Genomic DNA, 19,496 nt, shown 5'->3' on the forward strand with positions numbered 1-19,496 from the left:
GACCTCCAGTGCACTTCCTAATTTGCCTCTTATCCACTGGATTTTGCACAGGAGACTACACTATAGAGGTTCTGGAAATGGCCAAGACTACTTATAGGAACATAACCATACTTTTATATATAACACACAAATATGCATGTGTATATATGTGTGTACATATATGTGCATACACACACTTGTCATTTCCTTTGTTAGAATGCAAAATCTTTGTTAGTAGAGATTATTTAATTTATTCTTTTAAAAATTTTTTTAAACCCTTAACTTCTGTGTATTGGCTCCTTGGTGGAAGAGTGGTGAGGGTGGGCCATGGGGGTCAAGTGACTTGCCCAGAGTCACACAGCTAGGAAGTGTCTGAAGCCGGATCTGAACCTAGGACCTCCTGTCTCTAGGCCTGGCTCTCAATCCACTGAGCTACCCAGCTGCCCCCTATTTAATTTATTCTTTTTGTATTCTTGCTGTTTAACATGAAACCTGACAGAAATTCATAAATATATAGTGATTAATTTATTTTTTAAATCTTCCAGTCAGAAGTGTTTCTTCTCTTACATAGTACTCTTGAAGTCTCTTTCAAGCTGCCCTTTCTAGTATATTTTTTTTTTATGAAATCACATTACCCTTCAACTTGTTACTGATCACCTTGAAGACAACAGTCATGTTGTACTTCCTTTCCTGTAACTATGTCTGCACTTAGCATGGTGCCTTACAAATAATAGGCATATTAGAAAACATATGATATATGGTGCAATAAATAGGTCTTTTGACATGGATTCCCAATGACCGAGGTTCTAATTCTTCCTCTGATATTTACTAGCTTGGTCACCCTGAGTACATCACATAACCTCTTTGGGACTCAGTTTCCTTATGAGTAAAATAAGAGGTTGCACTTCATGATCTACAAGGTTTCTTTGAGCTCTAAAATCGAAGCTCCTGCAATAAACTGAATAGTCTAGTTTTTATTCTTTGATAATTGTTTTTGCTGTGGATTATTTTTTTAACGCCAAAACACCCCAATCATAATTTAAGTAAATTATCTTTAGACTTTTGAAAGAACAAAAATGAAGCCAGACAAGTCTCTAAAGAACATACAGCCTCTGCAATTTAAGTTTGTTTGGGGCTATTTCAGGCAAATGTAAGCATACAATAGTTTTAATTGGATTTAAGTAAAATTCTGTTCATCCTCTCACAGTAATTGTGTTCCAGGGAGAAAATTACCTAACTGGTGGCCTCACTTAGGCTTTGGTTAAATATAATTTGCTATAAACAGATTTTATAGTGGAAATTGTCCAACTGTGTTACAAGGAGGTCTATATTTTTGTTTGCAAATTCAAGCTGAAACCTGGCATCCATTTTTCACTGCTTAATTAGTAAGCAATTTTTAATAAATGATCTAAAACTTTCAAGGACTATTGCTTCTCCTTTCCGTCTCACAGACAATCTGTATTATAATTTAGTGGTCTTCATAATTCTTTGGTCATTTTGACTACTATATGTTTCTTGTGTCCAAATTCAAAATTTTACTTTTTCACTAAAGTTGGACATTAAAAAAAATCTAAGAGCAGAAATGGTAAGACTTTTAAGACAAAAAATTAACCAAATTATAAAACAATTATGATTGGTTCCTCTTAGTTCTTTAAACACATTAGTTTTCTTACATGTGTTAAGAAATAAGATCAGTTCTGTTACAGCATCTAGTTTGTAAAAGCGTATCCATTCTTTTCTCAAAATGTCATCAGTGTGTATGTGTGCATATTATATATACAAATAAATATATAAAAATATATGTACACACAATATGTAAGCATATTGTGAGTATATATTATTCTCATTATGTTATACATATAATACACATAGTCACATGTGTATTATATATATATATATATATTATTCTCATAAAGTCTTTTGTAGAGATGTTAAAGGAGAAATAAAGATTAGTTCTTACTATTTTCACAGGACCCTTTTTGAGTCTTTATCCCCCCAAGCTTTGATTATTTTCCTCCCCTCTTTGAGATCCCTTAAAAAATGATGGCCAATTCCCCAATTGATAAATGGGCAAGAGACATGAATAGGCAATTTTCAGGTAAAGAAATCAAAAGTATCAATAAGTACATGAGAAAGTGTTCCAAATCTCTAATAATTAGAGAAATGCAAATCAAAACAACTCTGAGGTATCACCTCACACCTAGCAGAGTGGCTAAAATGAAAGAAGTGGAGAGTAGTGAATGTTGGAGGGGATGTGGCAAAATTGGGACATTAATGCATTGCTGGTGGAGCTGTGAACTGATCCAGCCATTCTGGCTGGCAATTTGGAATCATGCTCAAAGGGCTATAAAAGACTGCCTGCCCTTTGGTCCATCCATACCATTATTGGGTTTGTACCCCAAAGAGATCATAGATAAACAGACTTGTACGAAAATATTTATAGCTGCGCTTTTTGTGGTGGCAACAAATTGGAAAAGGAGGGTATGTCCTTCAATTGGGGAATGGCTGAACAAACTGCAGTATATGCAGGTGATGGAATACTATTGTGCTAAAAGGAATAATAAACTGGAGGAGTTCCAGGCGAACTGGAGAGACCTCCAGGAACTGATGCAGAGCGAAAGGAGCAGAGCCAGAAGAACATTGTACACAGAGACTGATATACTGTGGTAAAATTGAATGTAATGGGCTTCTGTACCAGCAGCAATGCAATGTCACAGGACAATTCTGAGGGATTTATGGTAAAGACGCTACCTACATTCAGAGAAAGAACTGCAGGAGAGGAAACACATAAGAAAAGCAACTGCTTGAACGCATGAGCTGAGGAGGACATGATTGGGGATGTGGACTCGAAACTACCACACCAATGCAACCACCAACAATTTGGAAATAGGTCTTGATCAAGGACACATGTTAAAACCAGTGGAAATGTGCGTTGGCCATGGGTGGGGGGAGAGCGGGGGGTGAAGGGGAAAGTAGGAGCATGAATCATGTAACCATGTTAAAAATGATTATTAATAAATGTTTAAATTAAAAAAAATGATGGCCAAACACACTCATCTTTGTAGTCACCCTGATAGTTTAAAGGGGAAGAATGTATTAGAGCCTCACTTTGTTCCCCCTAGAGAGGAAGAGATGAAGAGTAACCAGCGATAGGAAGGACAGAGACTAGTTTAGAGCCAACTACAGAATAAGGACCAGAAAGTGGGATTTATTAGGATGTCCTTTTTAACACATCACCATACACCTAGTGCCAATAGAAAAAAAAAAGCATCATGCTGGAGAAGACATGAGAAAATATTCCTTCTTCCCCTCCTTCATTACTGAGGTAAAAGACACTGGATCTGTACAAGCTGTCAGACACAGTCAATGTGCTGGGTGTTTTTTGGTTTTGATAGTTTTACTGAACTGCTTCTTTTCCTCCTTATTTAATTTCTGCTTCAAGAGCCGGCTAGTCGGATAAGTGAGAGGAGAGGGGCATCTTCATAAGTGAATGAGAAATGAAAACAAAGGATATCAATAAAATAAAATTTAAAAACCTTTTTGCTTTGGTAGAGTAAAAATACCACATGGAAGACTTTCCTTCAACACCTCCCCCAAATACTTCAAAATCATCCAAGATCACTGGAGGGGCCCTTATTAATGTGTTCACAGATCCAAATTTTAAAGTAAGTTAGGAAACAGGTTGGTGTCTTTCAGGCAAGAGAACGAAATGGGCAAATTACTAGACATTTGCTATATTCTCTACAGTTTGCTGAGTCCCAAGTAGTTATAAATGTTTGTTTTAGACCCTCCAGTCAGTTTTAAAGGCTCTGTTTCCTAAATTTAAGACGTTAATGCTCTAATATGGAAAGTAGATCAAACACAAGTAAGTACAACATAGCCGGACAACGTCCTACATTATTACAATATATTTGTACTCCTGCTATTCCTTTAGGTAATTTATGCACAATATTCAAGAAATGTTTATTATCTACTACATGCTGTGTACTTTCATTATCACTGTTGATAGCAAAATACTAGTATAAAGTATTATCACAGCGCCACGTACATGGTAGACACTTTATAAATGTTGCTTAATTAATAAAGCAATGACCCAATTAATCAAATAATTTTCTCCAATTGCCCAGGAAATTCTTAGTCATGGACTTTTATTATGAAAACAAGTAAAAAAGGACCATAATATTAATAACTATTTAGATAATTAATTTAACCACACAGTCATATACACCTAAATGCTAAATAATTGGAAAGGCAGGAAAAATGAGAGATATGGTGAAGGTACTGGTTTTTCTTTGGCAACTACATGGAACATTGGATAGACACATCTTTCTGACTTCAAATCTGGCCTCAGATGCTTAGCCATGTGACCCTGGGCAAGTTACTTAAGCCTCTGTGCTTTGGGTTTCTCATCTGTAAATGATCTAGAAAAGGAAAAGGCAAATCCCTCTAGTATCTTAGCCAAGAAAACCCCAAATGGGATCATGAAGAATTGGGACACAACTGGTTATTCAAATATCTGAAGTTTGATGAGATTGACGTAGAAAGTACTAATTAGGCAATTAACCCTTTGTGCCCAGTTTGAAGAGATGCCCATTGGTTAGAGGGGGAAAAAAGGAAGAAGGTTCCTATTTGGGGAATGCCGAACTCAATTACATCTACGTGGAAGCAGATTTGGCATGTGTAGGGAATTGTAAGGTCTTCAGTAGACTCTCCACATTGCTAATGGAAGATGCTGGGAAGAATAATTTCCTGAGGCTTCACATAGAAATAAGATCTGCAGTAAAGGTCAGAAGTCTCTTTTGCTGCAGGTAGGAAGTTTGAATGTCGCCTAACTGCCAATTCCCCAGTAATACATAAGCACCGCGTCCAGGATCCCTACACCCTCTCTCCAATGCTTAATTTTCCTTGACTCAGATAAAAACCCAAGAAAAATTCACCCAATTTCGTACTGTTTTAGGTGCTTTATTGGTGTTCTAGGACTCTGGGAAACCTGACCTGTTTCCATCCTCCCTGACTACATTTGTTAGCACTTTAATAAAGCTGGCTAGTTTTATTTTCTCTTGGCTGATTTCTAACTTCTCTATATTTGGGCTTGTGGTACTCTGCCTTTCCTTGTATTATATCCTGGAATCCCAAATCTCTCTCAAACGACATTAGGACAGGTATGCAGACTTAAAGTGCTTAGGCAGATTAAACAGAACAATATGGATAATCAGTATCCAGAAGGACTAATTGACAACGTTTTATCATAGGGACCTACAGATCTAGTCCAATACCTCATTTTACAACTAAGGGGACTTAGGCCTGCAGAGGTTAAGTGACATCCAAGATTATATACAGTTAGCAGAGTAAGGACTTTCAATTTAGGACTCCAAATTAGGCAGGTTCTAAACCACTCAACCTCCAGACTAATACATTTTTTATCTAATGATCAAGGATTATAATTTGATATGATAGACAATTAGAGTCCATTTAAAGCCTGTAATTCAATTAAAAAACCCTTTGAAGATTAATGAGATAATTTTTATGAAAAACAAGACCACAAAGTATTTAATTACAAATGAGACTCCTCTAAAAAAAAAGGCATCATGGATCCTATGTGTGACTTTGACAAGTTAATATAAGCATCATGCACCTGGATTTCCATAAGATGAAAACACTGATGCTTATTAGTCTCTATGGCATAGTATGAGATTCTGTAATCAAAGATTGCATATATTTCTCCTAATAGAATGAATTCATCTCACTCGTGATATGTTTTGATCTATTCCTTCCTATAAATATGAAAAGTAAAGATAATATTCCTACTTCTTTTATGATAATCACTTCAGGAATTATGAACGTAAATAGAAAACATACTTCAGGCATGGTTATGATCATTCATAGTCATTATAAAGAAATCGATATTCTTATACAGGGCATCCCAAAAGTCTTAGTTCATTCTTAAGCTATTCAGGTTAACTAAAGCTTTAAAATACACTAAGACTTTTGGTAAAACTTGTCTATTAGCTTTATTTTGCTAAGACCTTTTAAATTTTCATTTTGAAATCATCTGAGACACTGTCAAAAATATAAGGATGGAATCTAAAGAAAATTGGCCTCTTATTCCTGGTAATATAATTACTTTCTCTCCCCCCCTCCCAACCCCCTGTCTCATTTTTATAAATCGTTACCTTCCATCTTTGGTTCCAAAGCAGAAGAGCATTAAGGGTTAGGCAATGACAGTTAAGTGAATTGCCCAGGGTCACAAACCTAGAAAGTGTCTGAGGCCAATTTAGAACTCAGGACCTCTTGACTCTAGATCTAGCTCTCAATCCGTCAAACTATCTAGCTTCCCCTTATAATTCCTTTCCTAAGTTAACAACAACAGAGAGATAAATATAGATTGATTTACTTCTTTAAGGTATTCTTTTAATATTTTTTTTCTGATAGCAAAGGGCCTGAAACTGATCAAATGGTAAAAAAAAAATAAAATCTTCATAGTGTTCTCTGTGGGTATTTAGGTTCACTTGAAATTATTTTTTATTTGCATATAGAAACCCTACAGAGTGATTCTTTAAGCTGGGAAATAGCTTAAGAAAGGGCTCAACAAATGGGATTTTCATTTTATTAAGGCCCATTTTGTTGGTCAGCAGGATGCCTCATCACAGCCCCACTGAGCTCAGCAGCACCTTGACAAGCAGCAGGGAATTAATCCTGGTTAACAGTTATCCTATAAAAGGTCTGGTAATTAAGAAGTCAAATGAAATGTAAAACCCTCAGTATCTTAAGGCATGCCTAAAACCATAAGACTATTGCATTATTTATGTATGCACATATCTCCTTGCAAAACTGTAATCCCTAGAAAGTCAGAGTCAAGTTTTCTTTATTGCCTATCCCTCTCATCTAGTTAGTTACCAACAGAGCCATAAGTAGGGTGGGCCATCATTAGTAACCAGTGGGGAGACCTTACTCCATTCCCCTGGGAAGTAGCTTCCCAAGCAGTATCCTTTTCTTTCTCTTTCAATGTAGCCTTGTGTCATTAGGTTTGAGGTTTCTCCCCAATGAATTTGGAATTCTCCCCTTCCTCTAATGATCCAATGAATTTGTCATGTGTTAAAACCTTTCTCTTTCTTCTAGCTCTCACCTCCTCCATACAATCTTCTCTGGCTTGACAAGTTGTAAGTGGTAGCACCTATGTGAGATTTTTCACAGAATTTTGCCTGACCTTTTCATCTGAATTTCTCAGCCCTCTGAGTTACTTTTGAACATTTTACCTTCTCTCTCACACTGGAATCTTCTCAAGGACTCAAATAAGAACTGAGTTCTTCTTTGTGTCCCTGGTACTTAATATATTGCTTTTACTAAGTACCAAGAACCTGAAATACAATCTATCTGTGAGACCCCTTCTAATGAGCTGGTTCTTCCAAGGATGCTCAGATCATCCATGTCTCCATTCTTCCCCAATTTCTAATCCTGACTCCCTAGATTTCCTTTATTATGGTCCCTTCGTTGGTACCTTCTCCCAATTCTTCTCTTTTTAGTTTCATGTGTTTTTTTCCTCCTTTAGAACACAATCTCCTTGAAGGCAAGGATTGTTGTTCCTTAGGCTGTATTTGAATTTCTCCCACTTGGCACAGTGCCTAGCACAGAGTTAGAATTTAATAAATGTCTACTGGCTATATTATCAGTTTCAGTTATTGACTTTATATTGAATTTATATTCTAGCAGGCAGCATCTGAATACAAATTTGTTAAATTAATTTTTGAATTTGTAATTATCTCTAGTACCTAGAAGTGTGCTACAGAATGATAAAATGGAAGGATGGAAGAAAAGCATCAAGGGATGATGAAAACAAGGAAGTAAAGATGGAAGGGAAGGAGTGAGAAAAGGGAAGGAAGAAGGGAAAAGTAAGAGAAGGAAGGAGGGATACATATTAGGATTTAATTTGGACTATTACACTAAATAGTCTTAATATACTCAGGCATCACAACTACGCTCATTTACTCCCCCAAAATTTAAAAGGATATGTACAATATATGCTAATCCATTTAGGAAGTATTTCAGCATTCATCCAAGGTTTCTGTTTATTTAGCTATTGGCTCAATATGTGGATTGAGGATCTACACAGAAACTTAGAGAAATTTTAGGCTCTGATACCATTAGCACTACCATGCTACTAGATTTCTAAAGTATGCTTAATGTGTGAAAAGTTTTGGGAATATTGCAAGATTTTTAAGTACACACAAAATTTTAATCTTTTTAAAATTTAAAAATGGACAATTTGTTTAATTCCTATATTCCTAATTTAGACTAAAAGTTCCTGACCCTAAATTTAGAAGTTTAGGATCCCAATTCTGGTAGTGAAACCTAGATAAAAAAATTGGGTTAAAAGAGCTAAGTGTCCTTGTACGAATGCCCTGAATGTTTCTATTCTGAAATAAAACAATCAGCATGTTTGGTTTTGAGCCATACTGATGAACAATTTTAATAGTTTTCTTAAATATATTGTAAAATTCAGCCTGGAGGTCACCCAAACCTTGGAGAACTAGATTATCAATATTTGTCAGTTCACAACTCAGATGCTAAGCAAAGTTGAAAACTAGTGAAATGGTTAGACAATAATATCTAAAGAAGTCTCTTGAAGATACATTATGTGACAGGGGCAGGACATGTGTAGTAGGGGCTGGTACATGCATAGAATGTCTCTAATTATATCTCCCCAATAGGACCAGTGGTTTGTTTAAGGAGGTGCATGAGAGTTTATAGTACTTTGAAGAGACTGTGGTCCATGTGTGGACATTTTGAGATTGGATCTACATAGTTAATCACAGGGGGAAAGAGGAGATTCTTTGGCTAAAGAGATATTCTACAAGGCCTGACACTTAGCCTAGGCCCTTTTGATGACTCCTTCACCCATGTTGTCCTGTCAGACAATGATATAAGAGTAGAGACTCTGAGTTTTTCCCTTTGAGGTCATGGTGTTTTGTGAGAGGACCTCACCTCTTAGTCTGTGAATTTATTTTTTTCTGCTCTATGTGAAAGGAAAAAATCTCCAACTTTGTGAGTATTGTAAGGTCAGAAAGATGCTCCAGCACCTATATGTTCCTCAGTTTGAATTCGTAGTCAGTGTAGGCTTGATGCTCCAGGGAGCAAAAGGTAATGTTTGAATGTGACCTGAAGGAGCCCAGCCCAATAGTAAATGAGAAAACAACTCCCCCAGCAACATAGTTGGCTTTGAACATGAACTTAGGGGGACCAATGCTAAATAAGAAATACTTTGTTCCCTCTAGAGCAGGGGTCTGCAATGTATGGCTCTCGAGCCATATCTGGCTCCACCTCCTGACCTGCCAGTCTGGGCAGAGCCCCAGGATGTGCCCCAGGTGGCCCTTCAGCCCCCGCCCCATATTCCAGCTTCTTCTGCCTCCATCCTCCTCCTTCCACACATGTTCATGGCTCTCACAGCCAAAAAGGTTGCCGACCATTGCTCTAGACCATGTAGGTAAGAGTATGAACACGAATTCTGTTCAGGAGGTTAAACACAAAGGATTTCAAATTCTATTGTTCAGCACTCTTTGCAACATAATCCAATAGCTATTATTACAATGTTGCCCATACATTATTTAACTGATGTTCATAATAAAAATGAGAAATTATAAGGTTCTAAAAAGGTTATGAATTAAGTAGAAGGTGGCTTCTTAAAGAAAGATTAAATGATGTTCAGTAGAGTTTTCTTATAAGTACATTTTTGTGTATTCTAATTCTTCTTAAACTGTCAAATTATGATTGTACAATCAATACCATCCTATAAGATTACTTTATTAGTCCTTATGCTGACCATCAGAAATTTACAGTCTCAAAAACTTAACACTACAGTATAATTTTTTCATACCTGTGACCAGTTCTCGGATCTCCAGATCAGTGGTCTTGCGGAGTAACCGTACTAATGCTGGGATGCCCCCACAGTTTTTCAGGGCAATTTTGTTATCATCATTAGCTTTCCCATACACCAAGTTCCTCAAAGCTCCACAGGCACTACGATGGACTTCTGTCATCCGATGGTCCAACAGGTCCACCAGTAACTGTATGCCTCCTTGTCTTCTTATCTGAAAATGTCCAACAGATAAAACATTTGTTTGAGGTAAAAGGATTTATTTTTAAGATTAAGAAATGGTCCTCAGATTATGTATTCTCTTTAATCAGCATCATTATAAGCTATTGAAAGAGAAAAGAAAACAAGCTAGTTCCCTTTTTGGACTCTGGCAATGTTTTCTTTAATGTACAACAAAGAAAAAGCATAAGCTCTTGCATTTAAATCCCAGAATCTTATTTTTTTATTTCCAAAAGACTATAATATAGCTTTGCATATGCAAATATGATGATATAATATAAAATGCAAAGAAGAATAAAATAATAATTATTATTCATTAGTAGGGTTTTCTCTTTTTAAAAGAAATTGCCCTAAATCTTAAAGCATCATTAGAATATTTAGACATTAAAATAATGCTTAGTAGGAGAACTCTTCGAGGATTTCCAGTGTAAATTGGATAGGCCAAAGCAATTAGGTTGGGAAGGTCATTCACAATGTTCCCTAGAATAAAAAAAAAAACATTTACATCCCTTTTGGCCTTAGAGCTGGCCTTGAAACAAGGAAGCTATACCTTGTGAGTCAGTAAGTCACTAACCCCCTCTCTGCTCTTGGTCATTCCCTATGGCTATGTATTTCAGAGAAGGTAATGACCTGCATTGGTAGAGTTTCCTAGATCAGTGGAGTGTTAGTTCCTGTCCCTATCTCTATTGCCATATTTCATTTAGTCATTAGTTCAGTAATGAAGAAAAAAAGAAACCCTTCATTTCCATATTTTTACAGAACAGAACCAAACTAACTTGTGAATTTCACAAAAACTAGGACAAAACTGCTTACAGCACATTTCCTTAAGTGTCTCAATGGCTTTTAGATCGATTGGCTTTTAGGCATATTTTAAAATTAAAAACAGCTTAGCTGCCAACAAAGCAAAGTGGGTGCTTAATATAAGGACTATTTGATGGAGTTTTCATTAGAAAAGATGCATTTGAGCATTTCAGATTTTAAAACGGGAAAATGACCAGATCACACTTAGCAATTTTCTTTGCTTCAGCATTTTCCAGGAGGCCAAGAATTGGACTTTGGTAATTTACCTGTTGACTTCAAGATGACTGAAAGTGCAGCTCTTGGGGAACAAATACAGAACAGTATAACTTCCTCTGTGTGATCTGTGCTATTTTTCTAGACTGAAATTCCTATCATTATTCTTTCCTCAATTATAGTATTAAACTTTGATTTAAATAAAAACATGTTATCTTGGAAGGGCAGCTACTAACTTTTTAACACCTTAACATGTTTATCAGGTTAACTATCAAAGCAGGTCAGAAGCAAATAGGATGCTGACCAGAGCTACATTTAAATTGATGGAAAGTATGGGAAAATCCAAAGGAAAAGCAGGCCAGGCCAGTGATACCCTGAGTAACTTACATAAGGGCAATGTGGGCATCTTACAGAATACGGCAAGGGAAATTATAAAAGCAATGAGAATGGATGACATGGGACTGGAAACACTCTTTTGTTGCTGTATACTTTTACTTGGGTCAACCCTTGTATCTTTGCTTTTAGGGCTTGTTATTCAATTAAGAGAAGAATGCTGTTTAGGTGATTGCATAAAGGGCCCAATGGGCAGCAAGATGGCTTAGTGTATAAAGAAATGGCTTGGAGTCAGGAAGACTTATCTTCCTGAGTTCAAATCTGGTCTTAGACACAATATCTGTGTGATGTTGAGCAAATCACTGAACTTTTAACCTCAGTTTCCTTATCTGTAAGATGAGTTGGAGAAATATATAACAAACCATTCTAGTATCTTTGCCAAGAAAACCCGAAATATGGTCATAGAGAGTTGGACATAACTGAAATTACTGAACAACAACAAATACAGGGTTCAATTTACTAACCAAATCTGTGACAAACTGAAAACTAGACTACATTATAAAATATAGTACTTTTAGTAATATTTTAAGTACCAATTTAAAGAATATAACTGTAACAACATAAAAACGAATTTTAAATATTAGATTCTAGAGACTTCCAGGTTATGATGGCTGCAGAGTAGAAGCAGGGTGCTTAACTCTCCTCAACAAGGACTCATATATGATATCTCAAAAGGACAAAAAAAACAAATGCATATGAACGAAGGGCACATTAGGGCACAGTATTGAAGGTACGTGGGATTTAGGCATTTCCATGCTCTAAGGGGATGAAATAGCTTTCACCAAAATATGAGCAACCCTCCCCAACCCCATCTATGGTGCCAGAGTCAGAGCCAGCCTGCTAGAATTAGAGCTAGAATGGAGCAATTTCCAGGTTCTTGGCAGCTAACTGGGACCACCAAGGGTTGGCCCCTGAGAGCAGAAAGACTTGAGACTCCAGGAGGCTAAAGAGCACGGACCTTGGGTGCAGAGATACAATTGAGAGGGGTAATAGGCTGTGGAAGCAGTGCATTGAGACTCAAAAAAGAGCCTCTGGCAGAGGAGCAAGCGTGGGGAAATCTCTGGGTTCTTGGCAGCTGACTGGGACCACCAGGGGATTGCCCCTAAGAACAGCTAGACTTGAGACCCTAGGAGGCTAAAGAGCACAGACCTTAAGCGTGGAGATAAAGCAGAGAAGGGCAGCAGACAGTAGAAGCCACGCTGAGACTCGTAAAATAGCCTCAGGCAAAAACTGCTATATAGCTCCATACACAGAGAGCTGGCTCCCCTCACTTATAAAAACCAGCATAGTGATGGCTAACAATACCCAAGAAATTTCAACCACCAGAAAGAACAAGAGAAAGGCACGGACATTGGATAGTTCTTATGGAGAAAAAAAAATCCAGACCACAGAGCAGACAGCAGAGGAGGACAAACAAGTAAATACATCCAAACCTTCCCCAAAAAAATGAAAATTGGTCACAAGCTCTTGAAGAGTCCAAATCTGAGATCATGAGAAAGATGGAAGAGATTTGGAAAGAAAAGGGGGAAATAGCTTAAAAAGAAATTAACACCACGTTTAAAGACAGAAACTCCCAATTAGAGAAAGATGCCCCAAAATCAAATGAAATGATAAGCAAATAGGAGACCAAAATTAAACAGCTAGAAACCATAAAAAACAGGATAGACCAAACTGAAAAAGAAAATTAAAATATTATAGCAGAAACCTTTGTATCTAAAGACCAGAATTGGGCAAGCAGAAGCCAATGATCTCACAAGACAGCAAGAACTAATAAAGGTAAGTTAAAAGACTGACAAAATAGAAGGAACCATGAAATATCTCACTGAGAAAATGACAGATCAAGAAAACAGGTCTAGAAGAGCCAATCTGAGAATCATTGATCTTCCTGAAAAATCAGAAACAAACAGGAATCTTGACATCATACTAGAAGAAATTATCCAAGGAAACATCTCTGATGTTCTTGAACAAGAGGGCAAAATAAACACTGAAAGATTCCATAGATCACCCTCTACTCTAAATCCTCAAAAGACAACCTGCAGGAATATAATTTGCCAAATTCAAAAGCTTCCAAGTAAAGGAGAAAATATTACAAGAAGACAGAGAGAGACAATTAAAATATCAAGGGACACCAATCAGGATTACACAGGATCTGGCAGCCTCCACACTAAAAGACCATAAGGCTTGGAATATGATATTCAAAAAAGCAAGAGAACTGGGTCTACAACCAAGGATCACCAACCCATTAAAATTGACTATATTCTTCCAGAGGAAAGTATGGGCATTCAACAAAATAGAAGATTTTCAAGTATTTGTAAAGAAAAGACCAGAACTAAGCAGAAAGTTTGATATGCAACCACAAAAAATCAAGATAAACATGAAAAGGTAAATAAGAAAGAGAGGAGAAAGAAAAAATATTTTTTAAAAAATTTACTTCTTAAAAAATTTACTTCTTTAAGGGCTTTAATAAGATCAAATTATTTGTATTCCTATATGGAGAAATTCTATGTGTAACTCTCAAAAATTGTATTCACTATTATAGTAATTAAAAAAATTTTCATAGGGAGAGGTTGGGGTACTAAATGCTCTTAGACGATATGCAAAAAAAAAGAAAAAGAGGGAAATAGAAGAAGGCACCAAGAGAAGCTTGAAGGAATAAGAAAAAAATAGGATAACCTATACCACACAAAGAGGTGCATAGAAAGGGAAGGGGATGAATACTATTATATGAAGGAGAGTAAAAGAGTGTTAATAGAAAATACTTAAACCTTATTCTCAGTGGAATCAATTCTGAGAGGGAAGCACAGCTAGTTCCATTGGGACATCAAATTCTATCTTACCTTAGAGGAAAAGTAAGAAGGAATAAACCATGGGAGGTAGTGGGGTGGGAAGATCAAAAAGGGAGGAAAAAAGAGGAGAGACCTTAAAAATAATAAGAGGGGAACAAAAAGGGAGGGGGTGGAAAAAGGAAGTAAACTAAGGGAGGGGATAAGGGGGACTGGTTAAAAGTAAACCATTGGGTTAAAAGGAAATAGTGAAAGAAGAAAGGGCAGAACTAGAAGAAGATATCAAAATGTTGGAGAATACACAGCTGACAATCACAACTCTGAATGTGAATGGGATGAATTTACCTATAAAATGGAAGCAAATAACAGAGTGGATTAGAAAACAAAATTCTACCATGTGTTATCTACAAGAAACACACATGAAGCAGGTGGACATACACAGGGTAAAGGTTAAAGGCTGGAGCAAATCAATTAGGTTTCAACTGAGAAAAAGAAGGCAGAAGTTGCAATTATGATATATGCCTAAGCCAAAATAAAAATAGATCTGGTTAAAAGAGATAGGGAACGCTATTATATCCTGACAAAAGGCAGTATAGACAATGAGGAAATATCAGTACTCAAAATGTATGCACCAAATGATATAGCATCCAATTTTTTAAAGGAGAAACTGGCAGAGCTCAAGGAGGAAATAGATAGTAAAACTATACTAGTGGGAAACCTGAATGTTCCTCTATCAGATCTAGATGAATCAAATGAAAAAATGAATAGGAAAGAGGTAAGAGAGGCAAATGAAATACTAGAAAAATTAGTGTTAATATATATGTGGAGAAAAATAAATAGGGACAAAAAGGAATACATCTTCTTTTTAGCTGCACATGGTACATTCACATAGACTGACCATGTATTAGGTCATAGTAACATGGCAAACAGATGCAAAAGAGCAGAAATAATAAATATAATCTTTTCAGATCAAAATGCAATAAAAATAAAAATTAGTAAGATTTCATGGATAGGCAAGTCAAAAATTAATTAGAAATTAAATATGATTCTCCAAAATCAGTTAAAGAACAAGTCATAGAAACAATTAACAATTTCATTGAAGAGAATGACAATGATGAGACATTCTACCAAAATCTATGGGAAGCAGCCAAAGCAGTTTTGAGAGGGAATTTTATGTCCTTAATTACATATATTAACAAATTATGGAGGGCAAAGATTGATGAATTCGGCATACAAATCACAAAAAAACTAGAATGGGAACAAATTAAAAATCCCCAGATGAAAACTAAATTAGTGATCATAAAAATTAAGGGAGAAATTAATAAAGTTAAAAGTAAAAGAACTATTGGTAAATGAGACTAGAAGCTAATACTTTGAAAAATAAATAAAATTGACAAAGTACTGGTCAATCTAATTTAAAAAAAAGAAAAGAAGAAAACCAAATTAATAGTATCAAAGCTGAAAAGAGAGACCACATCTCTAATGAAGAGGAAATTAAGGCAATCATTAAAAACTATTTTGCCCAATTACATGGCAATAAATATAGCAATCTAGGTGATATGGATGGATATTTACAAAAATATAAATTGCCTAGATTAGCAGTAGAAGAAATAGAATATTTAACAATCCCATATCAGAAAAAAAATTGAACAAGCCATCAAAGAACATCCTAAGAAAAAATTCCCAGTGCCAGATTGATTCACAAGTGAATTCTATCATATTTTATAAAAACAACTAATCCTAATACTATAAAAATTATTTGACATAATAAGCAAAGAAGGAGTTCTACCAAATTCCTTTCATGACATAAATATGGTACTGATCCTAAAGTCAGGTAGACCAAAAACAGAGAAAGAAAACTATAGACTAATCACCTTAATGAGTATATAATGAGTATATATGCAAAAATCTTAAATAGAATACTAGCAAAAAGACTCTAGCAAGTGATCACGAGGGTTATTCATTAAGATCATGTGAGATTTATACCAGGAATGCAAAGATGGTTCAATATTAGAAAAACCATTCACATAAATGACTATATCAACAAGCAAACCAACAAAAATCACATGATTATTTCAATAGTTGCTGAAAAAGCCTTTGAAAAAAATATAACACCCATTCCTTCTGAAAACACTAGAAAGTACAGGAATAGAAGGACTTTCTTAAAAATAATAAACAGTATATATATTAAACCATCAACAAACATCATATATAATGGGAATAAATTAGAAGACTTCCCAACAATATCAGGAGTGAAACAAGGATGCCCATTGTCACCTCTATTATTTAATATTGTATTAGAAACACTAGCAATTGCAATTAGAGAAGAAAAAGAAACTGAAGGTATTAAAATAGGCAGTGAGGAGACCAAGCTATCACTCTTTGCAGATGATATAATGGTCTACTTAAAAAATCCTAGAAAATCAACTAAGAAGCTTGTAGAAATATTCAACAACTTTAGCAAAGTGGCAGGATACAAAATAAATGCACATAAATTGTCAGCATTTCTATATATTTCCAACACATCTCAGCAGCAAGATTTAGAAGAGAAATTCCATTTAAAACCTCCCTAGACAATATAAAATACATAGGAATCTATCTACCAAAACAAACACAGGAATTATAAGAACACAACTATGGAACTTTCCACAAAATTAAAACCAGATCTCAACAATTGGAAAAACATAAATTTCTCCTGGGTAGGATGAGCTAACATAATAAAAATGACCATCCTGCACAAATTAATTTACTTATTTAGTGCCATACCTATCAAACTACCAAGAAACTTTTTTATAGAATTAGAAAAAACTATAACAAAGTTCATTTGGAAGAACAAAAGATCAAGAACATCAAGGGAAATGATGACAAAAAATGTGAAGGAAGGTAGTACCAGATCTTAAACTGTATTATAAAGCAGTAGTCATCAAAACAATATGGTACTGGTTAAGAGAGAGAAGGGAGGATCAGTGGAATAGACTTGGGGTAAGTGACATCGGCAAGACAGTCTATGATAAACCCAAAGAGCCCAGATTTAGGGACAAAAACCCACTATTTGACAAAAATTGCTGGGGAAATTGGAAAACAGTATAGGAGGGATTGGGTCTAGTTCAACATCTCACACTCTACACCAAGATAAATTCAGAATGGGTGAATGACCTAAATATAAAGAAGAAAACTATAAGTAAATTAGGTGAGGCCAGAATAGTATACTTGTCAGATCTTTGGGAAAGTAAAGGTTTTAAAATCATGCAAGAGTTAGAAAAAATTACAAAATGTAAAATAAATAATTTTGATTACATTAAATTAAAAAAGCTTTTGTACAAATAAAAACAATGTAACCAAAATTAGAATGGAATTAACAAGTTGGGAAAAAAAATCTTTATAACAAAAAACTCTTACAAGGGTCTAATTACTCAAATATATAAGGGGCTAAATCAATTGTACAAAAAAATCAAGCCATTCCCCAATTGAAAAATGTGCAAGGGACATGAATATGAAATTTTCAAATTAAAAAACCAAAACTATCAACAAACACATGAAAAATCACTTATAATTAGAGAAATGTAACTCAAAACATCTCTGAGGTACCATCTTACACCTAGCAGATTAGCTAACATGACAGCAAAGGAAAATAATAAATGTTGGAGGGGATGTGGCAAAATTAGGACATTAATGTATTGCTGGTGGAGTTGTGAATTGATACAACCATTCTGGATGGCAATTTGGAACTATGCCCAAAGGGCTATAAAAGACTTTTGATCCAGCTATACCACGATTGGGTTTATACCCCCAAAGAGATCATATGGAAAAAGACTTGTACAAAAATATTTATAGCCATGTTCTGTGCAAAAAATTGGAAAAATAAGGGGATGTCCTTCAATTGGCAGATGGCTGAACAAATTGTGGTATCTGTTGGTGATGGAATATTATAGTGCTCAAAGGAATAATGAACAGGAGGAATTCCATGTGAACTGGAATCACCTCCAGGAGTTGATGCAGAGCGAAAGGAGCAGAACCTAGAGAACATTGTACACAGAGGCTGATATGCTGTGGCACAATTGAATGTAATAGACTTTTCTACCAGCAGCAATGCAATGATTCAGATCAAATCTGAGGGACTCATGAGAAAGAAAACTAGCCACATGCAGAGGAAGAACTGTGGGAGGAGAAACACAGAAGAAAAACAACTGTTTGAACACATAGTTGTTGAGGATACTATTGGGGATGTAGATGCTAAATGATCACCCTAGTGCAGCTATCAATAATATGGAAATATCTTTTGGTCAATGATATATGTAAAACCCGGTGGAATTGCATGCTGGCTACAGGGAGAGGGGTTTGAGGGAGAGGGAAAGAATATGAATCATGTAACCATGGAAAATATTCTAAATAAAAAACAATTTAAAAATATTAGATTCTAAATGGATTTAAAAATTTTTGTTTTATTGAGTGAAAGTGCAGTTTGGGCACTCAGTTTTAGAATTCAATCAGTTATTTCTATGGTCCAATCCTTTGATTGTTTACAGGTAGTTTGGGAGTAATGAGATACCTTTTTGTCTGAATTCAAGGTATTGAACCTGTTCACTTCTTCTCCCTTGGAAAATTCCTAATCTTTCTTCCAATTAAAAATCAAATTATTTAATGTTGCAGTGTTTTGTATTTGTATTTATTGTATTTTTTACTGTTCCTTATATTTTACTTTTTTGTATCTTTTTCTTGTATTGTATCCCTTCCTTGTATTATTTCCTAGTTACTTGTTGATACTTCATTTTTCATAAGGGGAATTACAATTTTACAAAAACAATTTCTTAAAATGTCATTAAATATGTTTTTTAGGTGTGAATAGAATTCATCATATAAAATAATGAGTTTGATTTTTTCTACATTAATATTTTGCTCAAAAATAAGGTGATAATTTCATATGTAAGAACTTATCTACAGAATTAAACAGGAATAAGATAAAATAACCAAGGATGAAATTACAAATCCCTGGTGACATTAGTCCATTTCCTTAATTAAAAACAAAACAAAACAAAACAGAATCTTGATCTTCCATCTTAGCAGCAATACTATATATTAGTTCCAAGACAGAAAAGTGGTAAGGGCTAGGCAATGGAGAGGTGTTAAGTGACTCTCTCAATATCACACAGCTAGGAATTGTCTAAGGCCAGATTTGAATCCAAGACCTTTCATCTATAGGCTTAATTCTCAATACTCTGAGCCATCTACCTGTGAGC

General features: G+C 35.4%; 1 protein-coding gene across 1 annotated transcript in view; it reads right to left on the minus strand.

The window, feature by feature from the left end:
* The window catches only part of CTNND2 (catenin delta 2), a 974,829-nt gene that overhangs the window by 280,410 nt on the left and 674,923 nt on the right, over positions 1-19,496 (minus strand). The window contains exon 10 of the mRNA XM_044665508.1: positions 9,851-10,064. Within this exon, the coding sequence (XP_044521443.1) occupies positions 9,851-10,064 (214 nt within the window). The remainder of the gene's footprint in view (positions 1-9,850; positions 10,065-19,496) is intronic.

The sequence above is a fragment of the Gracilinanus agilis genome, chromosome 1 (assembly GCF_016433145.1).
Source record: "Gracilinanus agilis isolate LMUSP501 chromosome 1, AgileGrace, whole genome shotgun sequence".
Classification (NCBI taxonomy): Eukaryota; Metazoa; Chordata; class Mammalia; order Didelphimorphia; family Didelphidae; genus Gracilinanus; species Gracilinanus agilis.